Genomic DNA, 14,616 nt, shown 5'->3' with positions numbered 1-14,616 from the left:
GATTTCAACTTTTAATTGACTTATATTTCTGTACAAATATAAAATAAACATGTAGGTATTATCTACATTAAAAAATTGTGGAAGTCACTAAAATTAAATTGAACCGTTTTCAAGATTATTTTATAAAATCCGCTAAAAAATAATCATCTAAATTAGAATATATCTCTCATTATTATTTACTGTATTATAATTTTATCTTTCCTCTTCTTTTTATAATATATATCATTTATTTTAGAGAATGAAAAATTTTCTGTGTTATACTTATTATCTATTTGGGATTTAGTTCATTGATTCTTTTTAAACAGATTTTGTTCAATTAAAAAGTAGTAGGTTCTTACCATAGCTATTTATAATATAATAAACATAAATTGTAAAAATAACAATTTGTAACAAAATTCCAGGGCACTACATACGCAATAACAACACAGAAAATAATTTACATTTCATTGCAACAAATGTGGTTGGTAATTTGGAGAGCGTCACTAGTTTCCCATTCACTACGTAACAAAACATTTCACCATAAATGCTTCTTTAAACGTCTATATTACAATCTACAATAGTTTCACATTGTTCAACTATTTTCAGGAATGTGCATCTCGAGTAGCAAAGGTATCGACACCAGAAAAAGAGAAGCATATCTTCGTTTCTGATCATCGTGCAGACACAACGCCAGTTATTATTAGTAATAATGGTGAGAACGAGAAGATATCAGATTTCAGCGAGTCGTTACAACAACGCAACGAAGATACTAGCGAAGAAGCAGAACGTATTTCCTTGATGAGCCTAGACGGCGGATCAAAGCGTGGAACAAGTAGAAAACAACACTGGAAATCCCAAAGCATGGGTGATAGTGTGCAGCAGACTGCGAATTCTCTTCAAACAAGCAATACTATCTCTCAAGATGAAGAACCTCAGGAACAGCCGACGTTTTCTGCGAATCGAGAACTTTGGCAAAGACGAGCGACGTCGCAAACGCAATTGAACCCGCCTGCGCCTCCTAATCATAAAATTTTCCGTGCCTCCCAAGAATTCCGTGAAATGCGTCAGAAACATACACCGGATTTGGTAATGGATCTGCCTTTATCGGCACAGGATGCAAGTAAAAAGTCTGCTTCGTCGAGCAGTCTAAGCAGCTCTGACGAAGAGACGCCAACTCAGCCATCTCGTGCTGAAGCGGCCACATCGCCAACGGGCGGTCCTGAGTCCCCTGACATGAGCACAGCTGCAGAACGATTCGCTAAACAGAACCAATGCACTCTAAAGAAAAATACCAAGTCAAATCCTGACGCGTCAAAGTTAAAACGTATGGAGACCGAACACGATCCCGAACAAGAGTCTGAGGAAATTGTTAGGTCGACAAGTTCCAATCAGATCTCGGATTCGATGCCTTTGAGATCACCTCTTCCACCACGTTCGACGCCGAAGATAGTGGCGAAATTTGCAGATATGCACCTAACAGGCGGCAGCCAGGTGTCCTCGTTCAAGCCGCAGATAAAAGTGAAGCCAACGATTCTCAGAAAACCGGTGTTACCATTCCCACATCCGCACATGAGTCCTGAGCTCGCGAGGAAAATCGAGAAGCAAGCGCAGAGCGCCGAACAAACCAATTAATTGCTAACCCAGGGTATTACAGAGAAGTTTTTAGCAGCGAGGAAATATTTATTTTCAGCAACCCATGCGTGTTTGAGTAAGATTTCCAGACGCGTAGATTTGCCACTGACTTTCCATTGACCAGTTACTCCGCCCAAATCGCAAGGACACGAAGTGTGTTAGTTACAGTACCCAAAAAAAGAAAGGAAAGCCGGACAGCATCGTTCCTTGATATGGAACGGGTCACGTGAGTTTAGTTTCAGCCAGTGAACGTTGCGTATAAAAGGTCTGATGCTGTCCTCGGGCCGAGTTTATTTTTTCTACGACTATTTTCCATTTTCGCATAATTTTTTTACCAAATGACCCGCGAAACGATGTTTCTAGTCATCGAGCGATGATTGAAAAACGATGCGAGAAATGTGTGAGCGAGAAAAATACATCGAAAAAGAAAAAACAAAAAAAAGAATATAATTTCGAGATTAAGTAGTTTTTCGTCGATAGAGCGAGAGAATGAGAGCGAGAAAGCGCGAACGAGAGAGCGAGAGAGAAAAAAGCCAGATGATTTTGTACGTTGGACGATTTGTAATTTATTGCAAAGAATATTTCTTCTCAACGTGTTATCAGTATAATGTTTGCAACAAACGTATTTGATGTTCCTTTAAAAACGCACGCGAGTAAGTATGAGTTTTAAACAAAACAAGAAAAAAAGAACTAGAATCTTTTTTAGGAATTAGTTTCTTAAGAAGAATGAGTGAAATGATTTCGGGATTTAAATCCCGAGCTATTATTATTATTATTATTATTATTATTATTATTAATATTATTATTAATATTATTATTATTATTACTATTATTATTATTATTATCATTAAACATTAGTAACATGTCTTTAATAAGAATTATAACGACAATGATGTTCGATATATTCGAGAATAGTAAGTGTACAATAATGCACGAGTATTTAAACAATTCGACGTCAGTTCTAGATATGTACCAATAATTCTACTATGACAAAAAAAATTCAACGAAATCAGAAGAAAGCGATGTAACACCTCGATGTATTCATGCCCTTCTTCCCTATAACCAATTTAAAAAAAAAAGGAAAAAAAATCGAAAAAAAATCATTGTACTCGTTTATCGAAGTAATATGCATACAGTATACTTGATACTCTGTGCAAGCATTCTACGAATTATACTTTGAGTGGAAAACTAATGGGACGCGTTATAAACAATCGTGATCCATAAAGTAACGAGTGATGCAAATTCAATTAAGATTGATTGACATAATACTCTTTATAGTTACTGATCAAATATTAGTACGAAATATTATCACATTATACCCACCGCAATAAGAAAAATACCAAAGCCAATGGATTATTGCCTCCCCCCTTTCCCCATTTTTCTGATTGTATCATAATATTTGTTGAACGAACACAAAGCTAAAACTTTAGTTTTCTTAACGGTGCGTTCGTTTTTATATACATAGTTCATACATAGTGAGAGTTGCGCTTTTACAATCGTTTTCTTTTGTATAACTACTCTCATGTTGAATTGTTAGCCCCATGAGAATTCAGTGTAATTTAACGTGTAATTTAATGTTGTTACGTATTTATGTCAATTTGCCCCATCGTACAGATACAGGAGCCTAATTTGACTATTTTTCCGTTACGGTTACTGATATTAACTTCAATAAAAAAAACTTGCAGGCTGCATTGTGACCATTTCTGCAACAAAACCTAATCATATTCCCAAATCTAAATTTGTGTAACTTTTATAGGTATTGCGGTGAGTAAATTTCTTAGTGCTTGTTCTTTTGTTTTTATTATTAGGAAAGAGTCCCTGAATTTTAGTTTAATGATAACTTTGAATTATGACTGCAATTTTAAAGAAACTTTATGCATCGCTTTGGAAGAAATTTAACATGTCTATAATTTTTTAATATTATTCGAATTATTTTTCCTGATAAAAAATATTTTTGGTCGTGTTAAAAATTATAATTTTTCCAGTTACTTGCTCCAGTGCAATCAAGAACCATTAGGTGATCATTGAAAGCTAACTTGAAATTAAAGTATAAAACTAATGAAAAATGTGAAAAAACAGGTAATAAATCATTTATTTTTGGCAGGCCTTTTACAAGTATCCTGCACGTTGAATGCAATAACTTAAATGAACATTTACATAAGATTTTCTTTGTTAAATGTAAAAAAACGTATCAAAACTACTGTTTCCTGTTCATCGATGTTTATAGAGCGCGCGAAATTTAAATGGAGAAATGCAGTATTTACACTTGATGAGTGAGTGACTAATGGTCAATAAGAATACATAATTAAATACATAAGGACGGCTGATAAATCAGCTGATGTCAGTTTTTGTAAATAACTACATACATGTTCTTTGCGAAAAGGTAAAGGTGACATTGTATTCCATGCGTATGCGTGTTTATTAACGAAAAGCTTGAAAAAATTTCTCAACAAATCAGTATCGAGTATTAACATTCACGTCCTCATACTTTTATCAGATTCAATTGTTTCGTTTTTGATATTATGTGTCCCTCTCGGTTTTCCCTTCGGTAAAAAAAATGTGGTTAGTTTTTGATAATTACAACTTCGAAAAGTTATTGAAAATACAATGTTGATCCTTGTATTTCATACTTGAACTTATTCCAGTTTAATGGTTTCAATGTCGATACACAATAAATATTTTCAAACATGGAAATTGATGAAATAGTGAGAGACATTTTTGGGTCAGATATACTCTTAGAATCTACTGATAGAAAATCTGGCAATGAAAGTGAAAAATCATCAAGGTATTTTTACTACTCGATCGATTTATTTATGTATTAATTTATCATAGTTAATAGTTTTTGAAATATATGTATTAACATTTTAGGGTAGCTCATAGCTTATATTTAACAAATAGGTACATTGAAAGTGCTCTTTTAAAAGATGCTCCAGAGAAAAATGTAGAAGACAAAAGAATTGGCAGAATTGGACCAAATGTTGTCAGATTTGACATAACATCACGTCTAGGATTATTCTCAATTTCTCCTGATAAGCTCACTCTTAGTGGCAGAAGTAATTTTAGCACAATGAGAGCAAATACAGCGGTATATCAAGGAAAATGGATGTACGAAGTTCAACTTGGAACCAAAGGTCTCATGCAAATTGGTTGGAGTACAGTTAATTGTACATTCACTCAAGAATCTGGTGTTGGTATGTTGATATTTCTGATAATATAATTTAAGAATTTAACTCTATCTTATAGAATGTATCTTTATTAGGAGATACCATTAATTCATATGCTTATGATGGAAACCGTGTTAGAAAATGGAATGCAACTACGTTTACATATGGAGAACCATGGCATACAGGAGACATTATTGGATGTGCATTAGACTTAGATAATGGATATGTTGATTTTTATAGAAATGGTAGATGTCTTGGACGAGCTTTTGAAAATATATCAATGGGTGCTGGTTTTGCATATTTTCCAACAGTAAGTCTTGCACTAAAAGAAGGTTTAACAGCCAATTTTGGATCCACACCAATGCACTATCCTTTAGAAGGATATGAGCCATTACAAGCAATTCCAAAACAAGAAATACATCAAGCTGTACTTTTATTCAAATGGTTTTTAAAAATAATAGAACAGATAGATACAAGACAAAATATGAACAAAGAGAGTGATATAAGCAAAGAGATTATACACAAAGAAAAGTTACATAATGAAGATATGAATGTACAGACCTATTTAATGTGTCTTTCAAATTGCGTTTTAAAACATATAGGACCTTTAGTTTCAATGCCATATGTTACGGAATATATTGTGGTTCCTTTTATAAGACATCTTTCGGAACCAGAAACTTCTTTATTGTCAACATGTTTAGATTTATTATGGACATTTCTTGAAGAGCATGAACTCAGGATATGTTTAGAAACTATTGTCGTTTTTTTAATGTCTGCATTCAAACATGTATCTTATTTAGTTGAATATTCTGATCAGTGTAAGAACTTGCTTCTTCTAACGAAACTTTGTCAACATGTATCAACGCGTCAGTATTTATTGCAACATTTACTCTTTGATCAAGTAAGGCTTCCAAATTTCTTGAATGTTAAACCACCAGATGAAAAAGGACTGATTGACATAGTTAGTAATGTATGGTGGGAAACAGATCCTGTAGATTTAACAGTTGAAGCTAATAAAGAAAGTTACTTAGAAGCTTGTCAACAAATTAAAACTACAATCTCTGGTACAGTCAATTTTAAGCGTTTTTGTTGTATAATTTTTAATATTTTTTATTTATAATTTGTATTTTACAGAACTAGAAACATTACAAGTACAATTTTTAATAATTCTTCTTGACAATTCTGATGGTAATGAAAAAAGACCAACTTCAAGAACTATATTTTTAAGAAAATTTAAGCGTTTTGTTCCTATAGCAAGTAGTGTAAGTAACGAACTATTAAACTTTCGATAATTAAACTATTTTGTTTAGCATTATGTCTTTGGTCAGTATTTCTACAGATAATAATCAATAACTTCAGAATCCGGCACCGATTACTCTTTGTTGTATTTATCGACTTCTGATTGCATTCAAAATTTTATGGGATACCGAAGTTGGAACATCACCTGTTTATGTGCCTTCCAGGTAAAATTTTATTCAATATACTTTCAATATTAATAACATCTTTTCTTTTATAAATTGGAATGAACAGGGTATTTTACGATGGGTCGATCGACTACTCCAGAATCGAAAGACTGGGTGGATTAGTGTCTCATTTGAACAAGATGCACAGAAGTGAACTAATACAACTGTTAGGATCTGAACACCAAACAATTGTTACAATGGATCAAACTCAAGAAACATCTCATTCATATAGGATGGCACTTGTTCGAGTGAACAACATGAATTCACTAGATCAAGGAAGATCAATAATCCTTGATACAACATCATTACCCATGAACACTGCAGATCCAACTACATCTTTGCTTGAATTACTCGATAGTATTATTTTATTTTACCATCTAGTAGCAAAGAAGCCATTGGCAAAAGCGGCTCTTCTTAGGAATAGCATGTTAGAATATATTTCTGCCAATCAAAATATAAAAATACGACTAGAAGAAGTTAAACAGAAAGAGAAACTTGAATCTGTGTCAATCGAACAAGAATTACTCAGATCCATTAACGTTTTCAATGCTAAGTTAATAGAACAGGGAAGACATATGGCGTGGATTCGTGCTGCTATTTATTCAAAGGAGAAACAATCACAACTAGTATGGCTTCTAAAAGTGATCACGTTGACTTTGACAAACGCCAGCTTAGAAGGAAACATGTTTAGTTTTGTCCCGGACTTTTACGTAGAAGCATTAGCCGACGTGTGTGTTGGTTTACGAAATCATATGCATCCAACAGCACGTATTGAACAAATTCCAGATTACCAACAAATGTTTTTGAACACAGCTAAATTTCTTTGTGATCATTTTATGGACTCTCGTATAGTAAACGTAGATTCTAAGAGTACGTTACTTTTGACGCTAGCTGGATTCGTGTTCAATCCACTTACATTAGAAGCTATGGAAAGTGTACCAGAAGAGAGTCGAATAAAACTTGTCACGAACTTATTGAAATCATACGAAAACAAGGCATGGGCCGAGTCAAATTGGATTTTAGTCAGATTTTGGCAAGGTAATGGCTTTGCCTTTCGATATGAAAGAAGCCCACATCTTTTGAAAAGAGTCGGACCAAAATCTTATCAACAAGAATCAATTTCTCAACCTAGAAGTACGTAATTTTTGTTTTCAGTAAATGCCTTAAAAATTGGACAATCAACGAGCTTACTAGTCTCCGTTCTTTAGAGCCATGTCCGTCCATTGTGTACCAAGGCCACGTAAGGGATATATTATTGAAAAATCTTCAAGACACGACAGCGTTGTTAAATTCTTTACTAAATTTGCTGAATTGGACTTTCTCCGAGTTTATTGGAATGGTTCAAGAGATTCACAATGTTTCATCCAGGTCCGAAAGAGTCTTCATTGAATCTAGACAGCTAAAAGTTTGCGCCACATGTTTCGACTTAACGATTTCGCTATTGAGAGTTTTGGAAATGATCATCACTGTGATTCCGGATATCTTCAATAATTCACCACAGTCTTTCAGTGAAAATCTGTTGTTTAGATTGTGCCAAGTACATGTTTCTATGTTATTAATGTTTTTATACTTTACTTAACATATAATTATCATTACATTATTATTTTTAGTTACTTTGTCAAATTTTAAATAGAATTAGCTCACAAACTAGTTGCTTCCAACATATTGTGTTATTGGAAATCCCAGATTTAGAGTCGGTGGACCACTACCCAATACTAGCAGCAGTTACAGGTATTTTGTTGGCATTACTGAATGATGATATGATCAACTCTAAATGTAAGTATAATTTTTAATTACAAGTAAAGAAGGTATATAGACAGAATTCAGCGTAAGAAAAATATGAATTTTATTAGCAAAACCCATAGCAGAAGTACCAAGGATTACTCAAACCCTATTGATAGAGCCGAGTTTTCAAATGAGCACTCTTTATTTCTTGCTAGGAGATTTAAAAGTTGAAGATAAGCAAGGAAGAAATATAAACAGATTTTCTTTTTCAAATTGTAAGTATAAATAAATATATAGTATGATATATAAAAAATTATCGCATAACTTTCTAAATTAAATTTTTGTAGATAAAAATGACGTAACGGAAGAAGAAATTGAAAAAGTGAAAGGTATGATAGAATATTTAGACGAATGTCGTGCTATTTTACCAAACTCAAAAATTTCAAGCGATAATGGTGATATTTGCACAATATGCTATGCACAACCTATAGCAGTAACTTTTAAACCTTGTAATCACCAAACATGTCGTATTTGTATCGACCGACATCTCTTAAACAGTAGATCATGCTTTTTTTGTAAAGTTACGATCGAGAAAGTCATAGACCTTTCTAGCAACGTGTTACACGATTTTAGTAATGAAATTACGTCCTCGAAATAATCCATAACAACGTGTTGACGGTATAACATAATCGTGAAAGTAATTATAAAAATAAATTTCTTGTAAAAGCTATGATAGATTCTGGAGAAAAGTAAACAAATTGTATAAAATGTTATATAAAATTTTATTTATTTAATATTATTTTCTATCACTCTGTCTTAAAGATTTATGAATGCAGTACAAAAATAAAAAAATTATAAATTTTAGTCTTTATATAGATTTTCTGCCATAATATAACAAACATACCATTATATTTGCGTATGTATCAGTCTTTCCTGTTTCCTATTATAATTAATACAATCTATCAGAGAATATTAAAATATTTAGCTAAATTATAACAGTTATAAATCACAGGACATTATGATAAAATTATTATACGAGCATTTATGACATTTTTTCTTTTGCTTATTAGTAGTTTACACAAATTTTTCTTGTGTAAAATATTTTACAACCTCAAATCATATAAGATATACTAAGTACATAGATTTTCTTTCAACTGTCTAAATCCAGTTACTAATGAACTTTTGTTAGGTTTTATATTCAAATCTTCTGTTGCTTCTGTAAGTATAACACCAGATATAAACGCACCAAGCGCAGTAATGAAAATTGCAAAAAATATTAACAGTCGATCTTTATTTAAATGTAGTTCCGAATCTTTCAAAAGTGTACTCTGAAATAGGCAAATGCCTGGGAAGATAAACATAAAAGCTGCTGACAACGCACCCAGAAAATTAATAACTGGTGAAATATCTGGTACTAGTACCGCAATTACTAAAGACAGTATATACCAGATCAATGTAATAAAAACTCTAAATTTAATAGAGTTACTGTCCATTCCTAAAAGACTTAGAAGTGCATCACGACCACAATACAAGACAATTGGATATGTAGTAAAATTTTTGATTGCTATGAATATAATCCCTAAAGTGAGAATTATACTTTTGTCTGCATAGCCTTGAAGAATATCACTGGGCACTTTTCCAGCTCCAAATGTCGCATATCCAAAAATACCAACCACTGTGTAAGCAGTAAAACAAATAATCATGCTTACTATAGCACATAATGTAAATTTTTTAAGATTGCGTTCTTTCATACAAGCATACATTGGTATTGCTGTCATATGACTCTGCAAATATAAAAATCATTTGTAAGAGTGAAGCAACGAATTAAAACCACAACATTCTTAAAAATAGGATACCTGGTATGCGAAACAAATTATTGGAATTATTTGAAGTGCCTCATATTCGTTGTCTGGCCATATTTTCATAGAATTAATGGGATACACAGTATTTGTAAAATATTTATAGACTATTAATGCTATTACATATAAAATAGTTATGCAACCAATAGAACTAGCATAGCTTAGAACATCCAATCCTTTAAAAAAGCATAAAGGCAGTATAAATAAACTACACGTCACAGTTGTGACAAATGTTCTGGACATATACCTAAAATATTAAATTAGTTAATAAAAAACAGTAATATTAATACAAAAATATTCCAATATATACTTTCATTTACCATGTATAACAATAATCAAGTCCATAGTATGTTGCCAGAATTCTATCAAACTGGTCACCAATAATTATTAAAAATGTTAAGCAACATCCAAAACTATATATCACAATACAAAGTGCACATAGAAACAATGATCTTTGTCCATAAAAATTAGCAAACATATCTTGCATAGTGCAGGTATTTGTAATGTCACTGCAATTGGCTAAAATGACAAGTGTAGCGGTAATAAAGATGAGCGCAACAAGTTGCACGTTAATAGAACTGACCAATCCTCCAGCTCTATCAAAGGCTTGTGGGAAATTTAAAAGACCAGCTCCTAAGGTGGCATTCACAATTAGAAAAATTGTACTTAATATGCTGGTTCCTGCAAATATTACAAACAATTAATAAAAAATATGCAATACATTTCATTTCCTTAAATGCTTAAATATATAAGCAAAATTTACTATCGTACATTATTTTGACATATAAATAGTAGATAAATTAGAATTATTAGAAAAAATCAATGACAGATGTGTCTTATTTATGTTTGAAGAAAAATTAGAAACTGTATTATAAAGTAAAATAATAAACGTAATACCTGATCGAGCATTTTCAGCATTAGGAATAGACGAAGGACTTGGTGCAGTACATAATAACATATCATTGGTAATAAGTCGTTCCGTATCCCCTATTAAACAATTCATGATGATGTTTGCAATCTGAATGGTTATTCCTGACTAATAAACTATCCAAGTTTTATCTGGGATAATGCATTTCTTCGAGTAAACAGAAAATTTATCAGCAATATCTATGACTAGATAATTAGATCAAAGTTCGTTAGAAAATAAAATTATGTTCGTTACTTTAATAACATTGTTGTTTTAAGAAATATTTTACAAGTACATACTTTGTTTCAGTTATGATCTATTGGTGAACTTTAAACCTTCCGACTTGGAATTGCCGATTGAATCCGCGTGATGTCGCCGTGTTAACTTTGATTAAACTTACTACTAAATTTGAAAACTTGTTAGATGATAAATTATAGTACTTTAGACATTCTTTCTTATTTAAAGCCAATTGACAGTCTAATATATTTAAAAATAATAAAGTGTGTTATTTTATAATTGTAATAATATAATATGTTATTTTTAATATTTTATATTTTATAAGAAAATGTTTATTTAAGATAACATGATGGGAACAAAATATCAAATTTTATAAAATTGAATGAATGGGTAAAATAATATATAGAAAAATAAAATCTATTTAATTATGTTAGTCATTTATTGTACACATTTCTATTATGCATATAGATGATTCATATTATTAAAATCCTTTAAATAAACATTGAATTTTATATATATGTGAATACAAATAAATATTGCTAGATGTATATATGAATATTTATATGCAAAATTTACAAAACTTTATACAGTTCAGTCATACATTTACATGATATAAGAAATAGTTTCGTAAAAAATTACAAATAATCTAAGCTTCAGGAACGCTTGTATATATTCTTACTCCATGCATATCCTTAATCTCTTCTTTAAGGGCCTGTGGAAATAATTACAATAAAAAAAAGTCAATGGTGCAACAATATCTTTTCAATAATGTTTCTTACATCATTAATTAATCGATGCTGCTTAATAGTGTTCAATCCTTTGAATTCTGGTGCAATAACATTTATTTCAAACATTGCACCACATCCTCCTACAATAATAAAATGTATACATCCCTTCAAGCTTTAAAAAAATTTTAAAGATAAAAAGAATATCTTTAAAATTTTTAGAAGCAAGATATTTTTAAATCAAAAATATTAAATTAAAAATAAATAATATAGAATCTTAAATGAATGAAATTAACGTTTCTTTCATATTTCTATATTAGACAAATCATTCTTAAGTCTTTATTCCTTAATAATGATCAAGATAACTTTTTTCAACAAGCATCAGCGTTCTATTACATATTCCATTACATTGTCGCAATAAAAATATACCATAATTTACTTTTTTTTCACAATCATTTTACCTGAGACATCATTAACTTCTATAAGTTTAGCTTGAGGAAATTTGTTTCTTAGAATTGATATCATTTTTTGTTCAGCATTTCTACCAGCCAATGCCCTGTTGGGTCCATTCCATACCCTCGATAGAAGCTGCAAAACTTTCATTTTATTCATCTTACGCATTCTTCAAAAGTTTTTTATTTCTCTCTTTTGAAGAGAAAGGAAATATGAAAATATGGATATTAGGAATTTCTTCAAACGTGAATAATAAGTATTTAACGAGCTGATTTTGGCATGTTAAGAGGGAATGGTAGCTATCATAAAGTTTCTTCTATTATAGAACAATTTGCTCGATAGTAAACGTACACTTATATGAGAAGTGTGTTTGTACCTACCGAAATATTACGAAAATTTGACATAAACACACGACCGAACATAGTTATTACGATAGATCGGGTTCGTTTAAACCTCGTTTGTTTTTCTGTTTATGATCCAATGAATGACAGCTTTTCGTTGAAAACAGTCAAATGAAATGGTAGTCAACTGAGAGTACATAAGCATCAATATTTCACTCGATCAGCTGATTCCTAAATATAAAGTTAAGATGGCGCCATCTACTTAATTCTAGAACACTGTAAAAAAAAGAAAAGCGCATTAAACAATATAAAAATACATACATATATTTTTTACTTTTACTCATACATGGAATACGTGAATCGAATATTAAATTGACATCAATTGAAAATTATTATCACAAATTCATTACATTTGGTGTTATTTCATTTAACAAAAATTTTATTAATGATATTATTCAGTAAATTTGTACATAAAAAGCTTCAAATAGTGAAAACTGAATTATGCAACAATAGATCAAAAATATAAAATATAGCCAAAATTGATGAATGATTTTTCGATCGATAAATATTGATTTCATAAAAAGCGAGGTTAGTCTATTTATTACCGACTAACCCACCTTTCATAACAAAAATTACAAGCTATTTTTACCGAACGTTATATCACAACCGACATCATCATTTTCATCTACACATCCAAATAAACAATCTTTCATTGGCATTGATACTTGAAGAAACATTGTATCGCCTAATCTCTAAATGAAACTAGCAGATATATTAGAAGAAAATGTCATTCCTTTCAAATTCGCGATAGTTGCGATACATATGTTAAGTAAATAATCATACATGTAACAAGAGCCAATACATATTCGTGATGATGCAATCAACGAATGTGTGTGTATATGAAATCTTTCCTATGATTTCGTCATTTTTTTCAGCCAATTAGAAGAAAATTTGCGAAAGTGGATCCACAACAGGTTACGTTGTTTCGCGGATTAGATCTAATGAATGATTTGCTGGTTGCCGATAAATGCTTACGTAAACACATATATCGCAAGTGGAAATCGAGTACACGCGCGTATGCGCACGCACCATAAACTTGGCAAAGGATGACGTAGATTAACACGGACTCGAGTGTAACCTTGATCCGTACATTGCAGCCTCTCCCTCCCTTTGCCCTGCGACCCCTGATCCTTCTATTTCATCGAAGCTGAAGCGCTTCAGGAGCAACATACAACTTACGTACATACATACATGCAATAAACCATAGACTTGAGAAGTATAGACCGCAAATGCCGTGTTGAGAAAATGGCCCTTGTGGAAAAAGAAATAGAGATAAATAACAAGGTCTCTCTTTCTTTTTCTATGTATTAAAAACGAATATCTATTAAAAAGAGAAAAAGAGACCACGTAATATATCTCTATCTCTTTTTTAACGAGAACCACACTCTTCATAAAGCATGTCGGTCTATATTTCATATGTCTATGCAACGAATCAATGATGTGTGTGTACGTGTTTCTTCCACCGAAATTCATGCTTAGCCCGAATCCGAACGATACGTTGCGAAAAATTTACGAAGTGAAATCATTTCACCTTATAGGCTTATATGTATATACACTTACACACGGTTTTCCGGGGGGGTGCAGGGGACACCGTGCAACAAGGAAGTGGTAAAGATATTATCGATTCGCTAGAGCTCACGAGTTAACGGTTTGTTTACACGAGCGTGGGGGAAAGTGCGCATGCGCGTCAGAACCAAAACAATAATAAGAGAGTAGAAGATTTGTGGCTAACGGACGAGCGGTCGCTCGCTTTAGCTCTAGGGAACGTTGCCGTGCCCTTTTTAATCTCTATACTTACGAATTACTCAAAATTGTAAACTTTCGACCTTTTATTATCCGAAAACAGTTATTTGTTGGAGGTATTGCAATCGTCAGTGGATTTCTGGATTCCGAACCGTACACGCTGTGTGAGAGCCGGAGCCAGACTTGCGTCAAAACGTGTATTATTGTGCAACGTGTGCTCGAATCGAAATGTAACACGATCGAGAAAGAGACGATGTTGACGTTGAAATAACTCCAATCGAGTTAAGAAAGAGATAGACAAAGAAGAATATTTTCGTGTATATACGTT

The 14,616-nt window shown here is 32.0% G+C and overlaps 4 protein-coding genes across 18 annotated transcripts in view; 2 read left to right on the top strand and 2 right to left on the bottom strand.

Moving 5' to 3' along the window:
• LOC117163596 (SLIT-ROBO Rho GTPase-activating protein 1) overlaps positions 1-3,300 on the top strand; it is a 43,808-nt gene extending 40,508 nt beyond the window's left edge. For all 11 annotated transcript variants that reach the window (XM_076621842.1, XM_033346007.2, XM_076621846.1 and 8 more), the window contains one exon: positions 586-3,300. In XM_076621842.1, the coding sequence (XP_076477957.1) occupies positions 586-1,611 (1,026 nt within the window). In that variant the 3' untranslated portion in view covers positions 1,612-3,300. The remainder of the gene's footprint in view (positions 1-585) is intronic.
• Positions 3,301-3,868: 568 nt separating this feature from the next.
• Positions 3,869-11,589, top strand: LOC117163598 (E3 ubiquitin-protein ligase RNF123). Of its 3 annotated transcripts, XM_076621823.1 has the most exons (12): positions 3,922-4,173; positions 4,257-4,396; positions 4,480-4,802; positions 4,871-5,839; positions 5,910-6,037; positions 6,135-6,238; positions 6,306-7,372; positions 7,447-7,775; positions 7,849-8,014; positions 8,092-8,238; positions 8,311-8,352; positions 11,039-11,589. In XM_076621823.1, exons 2-12 carry the CDS (start codon positions 4,299-4,301, stop codon positions 11,053-11,055), a joined length of 3,390 nt encoding a protein of 1,129 aa, XP_076477938.1. In that variant the 5' UTR covers positions 3,922-4,173; positions 4,257-4,298; the 3' UTR covers positions 11,056-11,589. The 3 variants fall into 3 exon arrangements, with proteins under 3 accessions (XP_033201903.1, XP_076477938.1, XP_076477936.1); XM_033346012.2 differs by lacking the exon at positions 11,039-11,589 and having other exon boundaries at positions 3,869-3,994; positions 8,311-8,759; XM_076621821.1 differs by lacking the exon at positions 11,039-11,589 and having other exon boundaries at positions 3,924-4,173; positions 8,311-8,759.
• Positions 8,827-10,991, bottom strand: LOC117163600 (sodium-coupled neutral amino acid transporter 7). The gene is made up of 4 exons (XM_033346015.2): positions 10,720-10,991; positions 10,143-10,503; positions 9,820-10,069; positions 8,827-9,747 (listed from the first exon to the last, which is right to left on the bottom strand). The coding sequence occupies exons 1-4, from the start codon at positions 10,823-10,825 to the stop codon at positions 9,094-9,096; spliced, it is 1,371 nt and encodes a 456-aa protein (XP_033201906.2). The 5' UTR covers positions 10,826-10,991; the 3' UTR covers positions 8,827-9,093.
• Positions 11,383-14,483, bottom strand: LOC117163603 (bolA-like protein 3). 3 transcript variants are annotated; one of them, XM_033346019.2, is made up of 5 exons: positions 14,344-14,483; positions 12,525-12,761; positions 12,153-12,279; positions 11,746-11,834; positions 11,383-11,678 (listed from the first exon to the last, which is right to left on the bottom strand). In XM_033346019.2, exons 2-5 carry the CDS (start codon positions 12,564-12,566, stop codon positions 11,613-11,615), a joined length of 324 nt encoding a protein of 107 aa, XP_033201910.1. In that variant the 5' UTR covers positions 12,567-12,761; positions 14,344-14,483; the 3' UTR covers positions 11,383-11,612. The 3 variants fall into 3 exon arrangements, with proteins under 3 accessions (XP_033201910.1, XP_076477941.1, XP_076477942.1); XM_076621826.1 differs by lacking the exon at positions 14,344-14,483 and adding an exon at positions 14,106-14,209; XM_076621827.1 differs by lacking the exon at positions 14,344-14,483 and adding an exon at positions 13,135-13,244.
• Positions 14,484-14,616: the final 133 nt, after the last annotated feature.

The sequence above is a fragment of the Bombus vancouverensis genome, chromosome 9, assembly GCF_051014615.1.
Source record: "Bombus vancouverensis nearcticus chromosome 9, iyBomVanc1_principal, whole genome shotgun sequence".
In the NCBI taxonomy this organism is placed as follows: domain Eukaryota; kingdom Metazoa; phylum Arthropoda; class Insecta; order Hymenoptera; family Apidae; genus Bombus; species Bombus vancouverensis.
Note: the sequence above shows the minus strand (reverse complement) of the source record. Positions and strands in the feature narration are given on the sequence as shown.